Source organism: Rhinolophus ferrumequinum, chromosome 6, assembly GCF_004115265.2.
Source record: "Rhinolophus ferrumequinum isolate MPI-CBG mRhiFer1 chromosome 6, mRhiFer1_v1.p, whole genome shotgun sequence".
NCBI classification, from domain to species: domain Eukaryota; kingdom Metazoa; phylum Chordata; class Mammalia; order Chiroptera; family Rhinolophidae; genus Rhinolophus; species Rhinolophus ferrumequinum.
The window spans coordinates 72,007,245-72,019,464 of NC_046289.1; the positions used below are offsets into that span (position 1 = coordinate 72,007,245).

At 39.3% G+C, this 12,220-nt stretch overlaps 1 protein-coding gene and 1 pseudogene across 1 annotated transcript; one reads left to right on the top strand and one right to left on the bottom strand.

Annotated features, from left to right (window-relative positions):
• Positions 1-1,814: 1,814 nt before the first annotated feature.
• On the top strand, positions 1,815-2,468 carry LOC117023162 (mitotic spindle assembly checkpoint protein MAD2A-like; annotated as a pseudogene).
• A 3,490-nt stretch (positions 2,469-5,958) lies between these two features.
• On the bottom strand, positions 5,959-7,139 carry LOC117023354 (olfactory receptor 5AU1). The gene has a single exon (XM_033107954.1). It carries the CDS (start codon positions 7,107-7,109, stop codon positions 6,021-6,023), a length of 1,089 nt encoding a protein of 362 aa, XP_032963845.1. The 5' UTR covers positions 7,110-7,139; the 3' UTR covers positions 5,959-6,020.
• Between the last annotated feature and the right edge of the window lie 5,081 nt (positions 7,140-12,220).

Sequence of the window (12,220 nt, forward strand, 5' to 3'; positions counted from 1 at the left end):
GGTCTAGTGGCTGTTTAGCCTGAAGGGAAAACTTGGGGAAATGAAAAAGATCACCATAGATAAAGACATGTGTGACTCCAGAGAACAGATCAAAGCTAACCTGGGGGCAGGTTTCCATCTAATATTAGGTAGAAATGGTCATTCAGGTGAGACAGAGAGTTCCCAATCAACTATAAATTTTGAGTCTGGTAGAGAGCCACAGACATTGTCATTAGGATTCTCACATTAGGTATGACAGTTTTCTATATGGCCTCTAAGCATGGGGAATTTTACAAGAATCAAAAAGGAGGGTTGATGAAAGTCATAATTAATTTAATGCATATTTTAAGCTCTTATTTTCTTCAACAAACTATGTCAACTCAGATGATAATACAAATTTCAAAGTGACCACTTAGGCTAGGACAAACAACAAGGGCTGGCCAAAGTTCAAGGACTTTGAGGATGAGAAAAGGAGAACTTTGAGAATGAGGAAAAAATGGAAGCAGCTTCCCAGACATATCATAAATATAGAAATTCTCCCAAACTGATCTACACATTCAATACAATTCCAATCAAAATTCCAACAAGCTTTTCTTTGTGGAACTTACCAGCCTACTAATTTTTTTTTTTTTAAGAGCAAAAGGCCAGTAATTGCCAAAATACACCTAAAAAGAAAGATCTAAGCTAGAGGCCAGATGATGGTGGTGGTGATGGTAGTGGTGGTGGTGATATATATGCCCACAAGATACAGATTTATTGTAAAGGCATAATAATTAAGACAGTATGGTATGGGGCAGTCAAATAGCTCAGTTGGTTAGAGCGCGAGCTCTCAATAATAAAGTTGAGGGTTCAATTCCAGCATGGGATGGTGGGCTGCGCCCCCTGCAACTAAAGATTGAAATGGCAACTGGACTTGGAGCTGAGCTGCACCATCCACAACTCGAATGAAGGACAACGACTTGGAGCTGATGGGTTCTGGAGAAGCACACTGTTCCCCAATAGTCCCCACCGCCAAAAAAAAGACAGTGTGGTATCAATGCAGAGAAATACAGATGGACCAATGAAAGAGAATTGAGAATCCAGAAAACGACTCACATGTGTGGAAACTTAATTTATAACAAAACTGGCATTGCAGATCAGTGGAGTATTGAAAACTTATGCAAGAAATGGTCTGGGACAACTGAGTCTCCATTTTGAAGGGAAAAAAATGTAATCCCAACCTAACAGCAAAACAAATATGAAGGCAAAACTTGAAAACATTTAGAAGAAAACATATGAGAATATATTTATGATCTTACAGTTGAGAAGGATTCTTGAGACACATATTTTAAAAATGCGAATCAGAAAGGAAAGGCTTGATAAGTCTGCTGATAATAAAATTAAGACCTCCTGTTACTCAACACATCATAAAGAAAATAAATTACATTTGTTAAAAGACATAACTATGTGAAGATATTTGCTGTTCATTTAACCAACAAAAGATTAGTTTCCAGCATGCAAAAACTACTACAAATCAAAACCCAAACCACATGAATTATGAATAAGCACCCCTAGTAGATAAAACAAGAACAGCTCCTACTAGATTAGTAATATTGTCTTTAGCTGGATTATGAGTGATTGCATTTTATTTTTAGTCATTACACAATTGATATAGATTATATAGATAAACAGACATAAATACATTAAAAATATTCTTTTATCGATTTTCAGTATTTAATAACTTCACAAAAGAAAAACAAAATAAATGAAAAGAAAGCAGAAAGAAGGAATCAATAAAGAAAAACCTGAAATTAATAAAATGGGAAACTGGTGCTGCGCCGTTACTTTTGAAACCAATGCCAGGAGCTGCTGTGGAGTCCCTGCAGTCGCCTGGTCATGGCGCTGCTTCTCTCCCAGAGCAACGCACCGCCCTGCGTAGGAGCGCCGAAATCGAAATCGTGGCCTAATTCTTCTCATTTGGCATCAGCAGCATTATATATCAGCGTGGCGTGTATCCATCTGAAACCTTTACTCAAGTGGAGAAATACGGACTCACTTTACTTGTAACTTCCGGTGCTGAGTTCATAAAATACCTAAATAATGTGGTGGACAACTAAAAGATTGGTTAAGTGTCCAGAAACTGGTGGTAGTCATTTCAAATACTGAAAGTGGTGAGGTCCTTGAAAGAGTCCAGTTTGATACTGAGTGTGACAAGACTGCCAAAGAGGACGGTACACCCAGAGAAAAGTCTCAGAAAGCTTTCCAAGATGAAATCTGTTCAGTAATCAGACAGATCACAGCTACAGTGACATTTCTGCCACTGCTGGAGATTTTTTTTGTTCATTTGATCAACTACTGATTTATACAGACAAAGATTTGGTTGTACCTGAAAAATGGGAAGAGTCAGGACCACAGTTCATTACCAATTCTGAGGAAGTCTTTGTTAATTCACTACTACAATCCACAAAATAAATAACATGGTGGTCCACAAAATCGCTGTCAATGACTGAAGATGTGATGAGAACAATAATGTAATTCTCGACTGTGGTTTTCCTGAAACCAAATAATCTATAATCGATATGTTTTATTTCATTGGTTAATTTTTAGATGGGGAAAACTTGACATTATACTTTACTGAACTGTGCGTAATTTGTTCCATTTTTTTGGTACCTGTTTCACTTTCCATAGGGTTGACATAATTTTTTGCACACTTCAAAAGGGAACCAGCAGATTACATCAGCACTGCAATGTCAATTTTTTTGAAGGTGGTTAACTACAAATGGAAAAACTTTTGCTATAAAGCTAAATGCCTTCTTAAATTAGACCTGTTGATCAAGTAGCTTGACTCAGAATATAAGTAGGGAGACATTTAAATATGAAACACAGCAAAAGAAGTGTGAATATTCAGAATCTTTGTTTAGGTCCTAAACTAACTGATAATCAATAAACAATGAAATATTGTTATTAGGTCCTTTTGCCATTTATTTCATTTGTATAGTTTCCATATTGAAAATTTTTTCAATTATTTTATTTTAATTTATATAACTTAAACCTATAAAGCTATTGCTATTTTTACTGTTTAAATTCCTGTGACACAGAACTCTTAAAAATGTCCTTTTAGGGGGTGGCTGGTTAGCTCAGTTGGTTAGAGTGCGGTGCTCTTAACGACAAGGTTGTTGGTTCAGTCCCCACATGGGCCACTGTGAGCTGTACCCTCCACAACTAGATTGAAACAACTACTTGACTTGGAGCTGATGGGTCCCAGAAAAACACACTTTAAAAAAAAAAAGGGCTTTTGTATTCTATAAAATCAAGCTTTAAGTGACAGCGATAAATAAAGTTAAATGTGTATGTTTTAAAATATTTTTACATTGGTGTGGTATTAATACAGTTAAATAGCAGGTAGGATGGATTTAATGCAATAGTCCCTCCCTTAGCTGCGATTTGGCTTTCTGTGGTTTCAGTTACCCACGGCCCAAAAATATTAAATGAAAAATTCCATAAGTAAACAACTTATAAGTTTAAAAGTAGCTTATATGAAAGAGTTACTATGTGCCAGGCACTGTTTTAGATATTATGTCATTTAATTTTCAGTTCCTTACAAGAGATAGATTTTATTGTTATCCCTATTTCACAGATGAAAAAAACTATAGCACAGAGAGGTAAAAGATGGTTTCATAGCCAGTGAGTGAAGGTGGGGCTAGAATCTAGGCAGTCTCGCACTTCAGTATATGTTGAATCATTCCTCAACATTGCCTTTCTTCAAATGCTCATCGTATAAGATGTTCGAATCCAGAAGGCCTTTACAGACCATTTAATCTATTTCTCTCGTTTTATGAAATAGGATGTTTTTTACATTGCCCTAAAAGTGGAACAAATTATTTGGAGACACCTAAAGGAGTCAGCAGCAGGGTAGATGGTGCTGACCCAGAGAACAAATACAAATACAAAAATTGTAAGAGAATATTTTGTGCAACGCATCGCAACAAATTTGAAAATCTAGAAGAGGAAATTATTTTTGAGAAAAACACAAATGATTAATTTGCCTTAATAAGCAGGGGAAAAACTAAAATGAAACAAATAATTAAAAGAAATTGGAAAGGTAGTTAAAGATCTACATTTTAAAAAGGCACCAATCTCAGATGGTTTTACAGCATTTTAAAAGAATAGATATTTCTATCTTGTTTAAATTATTCTACACTATAGGAAAAGAAGAATATATTTTATAAAACTATTTTAATACTAAAGAACAATAAATATAATGCAAAAAGACTATAGACCAACTTTTTCTTTAAATATAGACACCAAAACGCTAAATAAATTCTTTTCAAATCAATAGTCTATTAAAAGAAAGCCATTTCATGATCAAGTAAGACTCCAGGAAACAAAGTGGTTTAACATTAGGAAATCTATGTCTTCAATTTACCATGGGAACATAATAAAGGAGGAAGATCACGTGATTATATCAAGAGTTATTGAAAAGGCATTTGATAAAAGTCAGCAGCCACTTCTGGTAATAACAACTGATGTTTATTAAGTGCTTACTATGTGCCAAACATTTGTTCCAAGTGTTTTGCATGCATTGACTTACTTAATTCTCCTAGCAACAACTGTATCGCTACAATTATTATTATCCCTATTTTACAAAAGAGAAAACTGAAATTCAGAGAGGTCATATAATGTCATACATACAGGAAATGATGGAGCCAGGACTCGAACCAGGCTAGTGTGGCTCAAAAGTCCCCATCCTTATCAACTGTACTACACTGCCACTAATAAAATCTCTAATTAGCACCGAAAGGAAATAACTGTACTTAAATATGATCAACATTATTCATTAAAGGCTAACAGTAAACTTTATAATAAAAGGAGAAATTTCCATTAAAATTCAGGAACAAATTTAGTATCTGGATCTTTGTGTGAGTGTCAATATATAGCACCATTCTTCCCCTCCTGATTCTGAAGAACTTAGAAGAATAAAACATAACTAGACAGAGAGAAAAAATATCAGTTGTGTTACTGTTAAAGGCTAGAATAGAGTACCTGGCTTGTATCTGTGGGGAAAAAGTCGTAATGAAACTAAATTCCAGAGTTAGGCAGACTTTGCTGACCGTCATGAATGCACTGAACCGGTGCAGGTGGGACTATCCAAGCATGCCTGCTTTATTTTCCTCAAGTTTATCAATGAGGACAGAGAGCCCAGGAATATCATGCTTGTTTGAGTTCCCTTTATATGATTCTTCTTATTTAAAAATGTTTCATTTCATTCAATCACAACTTACAAATTACCATGAACAGAACACGAGCAGGGACAAGTCTTTGAGGCAGAAAATGTCCTCTTCTCTCACTTTGTGAGAACTTAGGGGCGTTGGAATAAAGGAAAAGGTAAGGGATCATATGAATGATTGTTGTATACTGAATGATTTACCTGCAATATCTAACTGAATACTTAATTGAAAACATACCAATTAAAAAATGAAATATCTGTAACTCAGAAAAGTTAAATAATTTGCCCAAGTTTATCCAGCTTGAAAGTGACCACTATTTGGCCAGGAAAAAGTCAAAAAAGACAACAAAACATCATGTGAACTTTTGAAGTTGTTTTTATAGTATCATTCAAATAATTAGATAATAAAAAAAAAATTTTTAAGCCAATGGGTCACTTTTTTTTACAAAGAGTAGATTGTAAAGAATGGAGAGGATTTCCCCAAGTAGCCAAGGTTTTCAAGTTAGTTAAGGGGAGACTTTATTATGAAGCATATAAATGTCAATATCTAATAATAGAACAAAACATTCACAAATGTGGAGATGTGAACGAAGCATCTGAACAAAATGATGACTAACTCTTGTCAATGAGTCCAATTATGCAACAAGCAGACACTCCTTCTCACTTCTTTCTAGTCTCTATGACACCACCAACTCTTTCTGCAGCAGGTCAGAAGCACCCGCAGACCAGAGAGCATGCCCACTGTTCACAGGGTGAGCATAGAAATGTGCTCAGGTTAGCACCACAGAAGGTAAATGTCCCTTGGCTTCCTAAAGATATATGGTGTGAGTTGAGGTCATTCCATTATTTTCCTGCCCCAAACCTTTCTTAAAGCTTCCTTCACATCCTTGTTTCTCAAAGAGTAGACAAGGGGGTTCAGCACTGGGATCACCACAGTGTAGATCACTGCAACCATACGGTCTTGGGCCAGGGCGTAGCTGGACCTGGGGCGCAGGTACATAAAAAGTGTTGTGCCATAGAAGAGGCACACAGCAGTGAGGTGGGAAGCACACGTGGAAAAGGCCTTAAACCTGCCCTGGGCTGAGTTCATTCTTAGGATGGTGATGAGAATTAAGAGGTAGGAGACCAAGATGCTGAGGGTGCAGCTCAAAAGGTTGAAGCCAGCAAAAATGAAGAGTAGGATCTCACACAGCAAGGTGTCCATGCAAGACAGAGACAGGATGGGTGGTCCATCACAGAAGAAGTGGATGACCACGTGAGCACCACAGAATTTCAGACTGAAGATACAGCTTGTATGAATAAGAGAATTGAGGAATCCTGCACTGTAGGAGCCCACAATCAGAGAAGCACAGACCCCAGGAGACATGGTGATGGGGTAGAGCAGGGGGTTACAAATAGCAGCATAGCGGTCATAGGCCATGGCAGCAAGGAGATAGCACTCACTGGTGGCGAAACCTGCATAGAAGAACATCTGAGCCATGCAGCCAAAATAGGAGATTACTTTCCTATGAGCCAAGAAGTGCACCAGTGTCTGAGGGACAACCGTGGAGGAGTAGCAGAAATCCAAGAAGGAGAGGCTCTTTAGGAGGGAGTACATGGGAGTGTGCAGGGCGGCACTCACGTGGATCAGAAAGAACATGATCAGATTCCCCAACACAGTGATGGTGTACAGGCCCAGGAACACGACAAAGAGCAGTATCTGGAGCTGGGGGTCACTGGTGAAGCCCAAGAGCTCAAACTCAATCCCTTGGCTCAGGTTTGCTCCTTCCATATATCTCCAGGGCTCTGCGGTGTGGAAAGAGGAGACCACAGTAGATGAGGTGGAACACCTGGGAGCTCTCCCTGCATTTAGTTCTGCTGAGGACCGCCTTCTGAAGATCGGTCTTACTGAGGAAGTTTGGTTTAGTAGATGGAACTCTATCATAGAGAAGGTCTTCCCTACTTGGTTGGTTGGTTAGTTAGGAAGCATTACTTGAGCAGCAATGGAAAATATAAAAGAAATATACACAATTTGGTCTCTCAGGGATTCTAAATAATGAAACAGTTCCTTATAAAATATGTATTGACAGTTTTCTATATGCTTAGCTCTATGTTCCCCCTGTCAGAAATTCAAGAGTGTCTGACCTCAGGAAACTTATATTCTACAAATGGTATACTTCATGTTGAAACACACAGGCTCTGGTGTCAGGCTGCCAAGATCCCAAGACAGGACCTTGCCACTAACTGGTTGGGAATGTTACTTGACTTTTCTGAGTTTCAGTTTCCTCATCTGTAAAATAGAGATAATAGCATTAATCTCAAAAGATTGTTGTAAAAATTCAATGAGTTAATCCATGTAAAGCACTTGAACAAAACCTGGCACATTGAGAAATTTCAAAGAATGTTAGCTTTGATTATTCTCATTAGGGAGGTAGACTAAATATGATCAATAACATGAAACAACAAAATTTGGCAAGCAACCTACCATCAAACAATATAGACAGAGACACATGTACTAAGCAAGAGTGACTAAATGGGCCTTCAGAGAATCCTGAATGTTCTAGAGGAGTTGAAGTTGTTTCATTGGCTCAGCGATAAAGTTGCCTCTGTGAAATCGGCACAAGCCCAGCACTGCTGTAGTTTCTAAATGTGATGAGGGCTGGGGATGTGGAGAGATGGGGATGGAGTAGGGCTGCAAAGAGCAAACTGACCTTGCACTCAGGAGCATCAGCCAAGGGGAAAGGGCCACCCTCTCTTCAGAAAAGCACCGGTCATTTCCATTGAGTAGAATCACTCTGGACCCAAAGGCTACTGGGGCCAGAGGGGAAGGAACAGATCCGCCCCAAGACTGGGACTTTGTAAAAACGCCTTTTCTATTCAGAGAATGAACAAGGTTGTGACTGCATCACCTAAACACCACACTCTCCTCTGCTTCATTGGCTGCTCTGCCATCCAAGTTCCTTAATTACTCCTTGGTTCTGGAGTTGATTAAATACACTGTGCTCTTTGGTGAGGACCCTCAGTTGTGAAGACTTTGAAGTTAGCAAATGTGATTGGGGTAGAATGGAAAAGGGCAAAAGTGAGCCGCCTCTTCCTGTCCTGAGACTAAATGAATAACACAGCTGTGAAAGGTGTTGGGAGGATTCCAGAGAAGAAAACGGTGTATTGAACAAAGATGTTAGTTTGTCCCACTGGCAGAGCTTCCAGAACCAGCAAACTGCCAGGGCAGGGGAAGACTCTAGACATATGGATAACTAAATTTAGCTGTCAAGTAGGTAATGAAAGCACTGTGGCTGTTGATAGAACACTGAAGGGTGACAAGAAAAACAACACTGTAATGCCCAGAGAGGTAATATGCCCTAATAAAATAGAGACCCTCAAAATATGAGTGCAAATTTGAACACAGGACATTGGTAACTTCTACAGAGCACACAGAGCATAACTCTGTGATTTGATTTCCCTGAGATGTAATCTTCAGCCATTCTTAATCCAACAGTTGCTCATTTATAATAAACCCCATTATTGCAGAAATGTGGGCAGTTCTAGATTTGGGTTGCAAATGTCATTGGCCCCAATGGTGTCAAAAGCCAACTTAGCTTCAAGGCAAATTACAAGGACTTCAAAGAAATGACTGTAAAAATCCTAGTATAAGATAACTTACTGGAACTTCAAGGAAGTTGAGAAATGGTTAAGAGTGGAGTAGAACTTCTTGAGACTCAATTTCACGTCTTTTCCTCAATAGACTGTTCCAGTGTGGGTAACAGGTCTGCAAGTGTCTCTCTGATGAAAAGATGGACAAAAACAGAGAAAAGAAGGAATGTGACCAATGCTCAAGATAACGTACGATGAGGTATGGAAGAGGGATGGGATAAGATAGGGTGGTGGGTAGTACAGTGCACAGTTGATCCGAGCCGCCAGACTTATTACTTGCTTTACATCCAATCTTTCCCTTCTCCTCCCCTTTCCTCTCTCATCTATCTTCTCCAATCTGCGCTAAATTCAAAATTATTCAGAATATAAACAGTGAAGCAAAGAATTGTAAAGAAATTGATATCTCTGACAGTTTTTCAAAGGATGCTGAAATAACTACTATTTCTGTTGGCTGCAGTTTGTACCTGTGAATGAAAACTTGGAAGAAAATGTAAGGGTGTTCTTATGTTGAAATGGATTGGGGAGTGGAGTGTCTAGGAATGAGAACAGATGCCTGGGGACTGTAGATGACGGAGGAGTAGGCAAGGGGCTTTCTTTATACCTGCCTCTTCACCTCCTCCCTGGGATACAGAGTGGGTCACATACGGAGAGTACACAGCCAGAGGAAGCAGCCAGTGTCTCTCTGAGCAACAGTGATCCCAAACAGTGGTTCTTAAACATCCGGTGCCCCATCCAAGTTTCACTGGAGAAGCTTGTTATATGTGAAATTCCAGGTCCCAACCTCAGAAAATTTATTCCAATAGGTCTAGAACTGGGCCCAAATTTATGGCAATTCTGAAGCAGGTGATCTCTGAACCACATTTTGAGAAACACTCAATCTTGGTGTACTTTCAGGAGCACACAGATCTTCCTAAGCCAAACATCAATATTCTCTTCTAACTTGCTAGAATTCTGCATGTCCTGAAAAATCAGCCTTTGGGTGGGATGGTTGTCCTGGACATTCTCTTTCTTCCAGAATATGTATCAATAGTTAACAATTTCCAGAAATCTGAGTATTACCTGATGATAATCAAATACCAGATAATTTCCTCCTTCAAAATTGCTTGAGATGTTCTTAAGCAAAGCATTTCATTCCAGCACAGCACAGTACTTGATGGCAGAGCTGTTGCTCTGGGGGTCCATAGACTGAGTCTGCGGATCAGAGCCTGCTGCTGACTTTAACCTCTCACGTGGTGAGGGGAGTGAGGCAGCCTCACTCACTGAGACGTCCTCACAACTGATCTGTACTGGCAGGAGACACCCCAGAGTCATCTTTTCCCCTGGGCAGCCCTTCAGCTCACAGCTGAGAAGAATGATGTGTTTGCTCATCAATGGATGCAGGTGAGGAGGTAAGAATAATTGGCCCCATGTAGACCCATTAATGTGTTTGAAAAGTTATTACCATCTCCAAGAGTGAATCAGGTAATTGGGAAACTTGGAGTGAAGGGAATGGGTCACACCAGATCCCTGCCAATATGCTGATCGTTAGTCACAAAGGAATGTTCCACCTTAACTCCAAACTTAACTCTTAGGTAATTATCATCTGTATTTCCTCTACTTGGGAAAACCAAGTTTTTATAGTTTTTTTCTTCTATGCCAGTTACCCAATGTACACTATCATCTAGATTACAGCTGAGGACCTCCCAGCCCATCAAGATCATAATAAAATTAGAGGTATGTGATTTCGTTTCCAAATACCAGGGGTGCCCAAAAAAATGTATACAAATGGCCACTTTGGTCAATGTTGCTGAAGCAGTAAGTAGTTCGCCGTAATCAGAAGTGTCTGGATGCTGATGGTAACCACTTTGAGCACCTCTTGTAATTGCAGAAGTCAAACGTGACTTGGATTCATCTTTTGTTGTCGGTACATATTGAATATTACAATTTTAATAGTTTTTTTCCTTTCTTAAAATGTGTATACATTTTTGGGGCACCCTCTGTATTTGGGGATTTTCTGAAGTTCTTTCTGTTATTGATTTCTAATTTAATAGCATGTGGTCGGAGAACATACTTTGTATGACTTGAATGCTATTCAAGTCGAAGTTATTAGACTTGTTTTATGGCTCAGTGTATTGTCTATCTTGGTGAATGTTCCATGCCCACTTGAAAAGAATGTATATTCTGCTGTTATCACATGGCGTGGCCTATAATTGTCAATTAGGTCAAGTTGCTTGATAGTGTTGTTCACGTCTACTATATCCTTTCTAATGTTCTCTTCACTTGTTCTATCAAGCATTGAAAGGGGAGTATATTAAAATCTCTAGTTGTACTTGTGAATTTGTTTCTCCTTGCAGTTCTTCAGTTTTTGCTCCATGTATTTTGAAGTTCTGTTATTAGGTACATAAACATTTAAGATTGTTATGTCCTGTTAAACAGAAAAATTTTAACTTCCATGGTTGAAAGTCTTTTTAAAAGAAAGGGTTTATTAAACCATTGCTAGCAGAAAAAAAGCAAAAAAAAAAAAAGAGGACATGTCTGGGCAGGGAGTCTAAACCACCAGCAGCATGGCTAGGTAGAAAAGAACGTCATCCCAGAGTTTTGCAAGCATTTTTATACATCAAGTAGGGGGGAGAAAGAGGTAAGCAGTTGTGAAAAAATTTACATTAGCTATAGACAAAGTGTTACCAGAGTTAGGGTTGTTGGGTTCCCCAAGACAGAAAACAAGAGGAAACCCCAGACAAATTTCCAGACAAATTTTATGAAGTTTATGTTCAAGCACAAAGGAGGTATCACAGAGGAAAGAAAGATACTCTGAACTGGCTCCGGGACTGGCTCTGCTTGGCTGCTTTTACAAGCTAGGGACAAAGTGAGCTGTGCCAAAGGGCAGGCTTTCTGAACACAGTAAGCTTTTTGAAAGTGGCAGGCTTTCTTTACTCGTTACATCACCTGGTCACTATGTTCGCTCCTGTGTGGTGGGGGCAAGATGGCGGACTGGTCATTATCACCACCCCAGGAAGGTCGCATAGCGGTCAAAACTTGATCACCTGTGCATGCGGAACAGTGGTTTCCACATCTGCAAGGAAGTAGACAGTTAGAAGGGAGATAATAATAAGCTACTTTTGCACTTTTGTGCAGGGAGTGATGGGATGGTGGCATTTTTGTGATCAGCTTATCCGGCATTCCTCCTGGCCATCTGGCTGGAGTTCCTTCAGGCCCAAGTCCCTATGCTGCTTCAAAAGGGGATGGGAGAAGGTGACGCTGGGCTAGTTGTGGGATGGGTGCACGGGAGACCTTAAAGCTCAAGCATAAATAATAAGCAGAGGCTCCTGGGGTTCTGTGGCGCTATTCTCTCTGTTGGATAATCATGGAAATAGCCACCTGGAAATTAATCCTGAATTCCAACAGACATACAGGAATGTGAGCAGT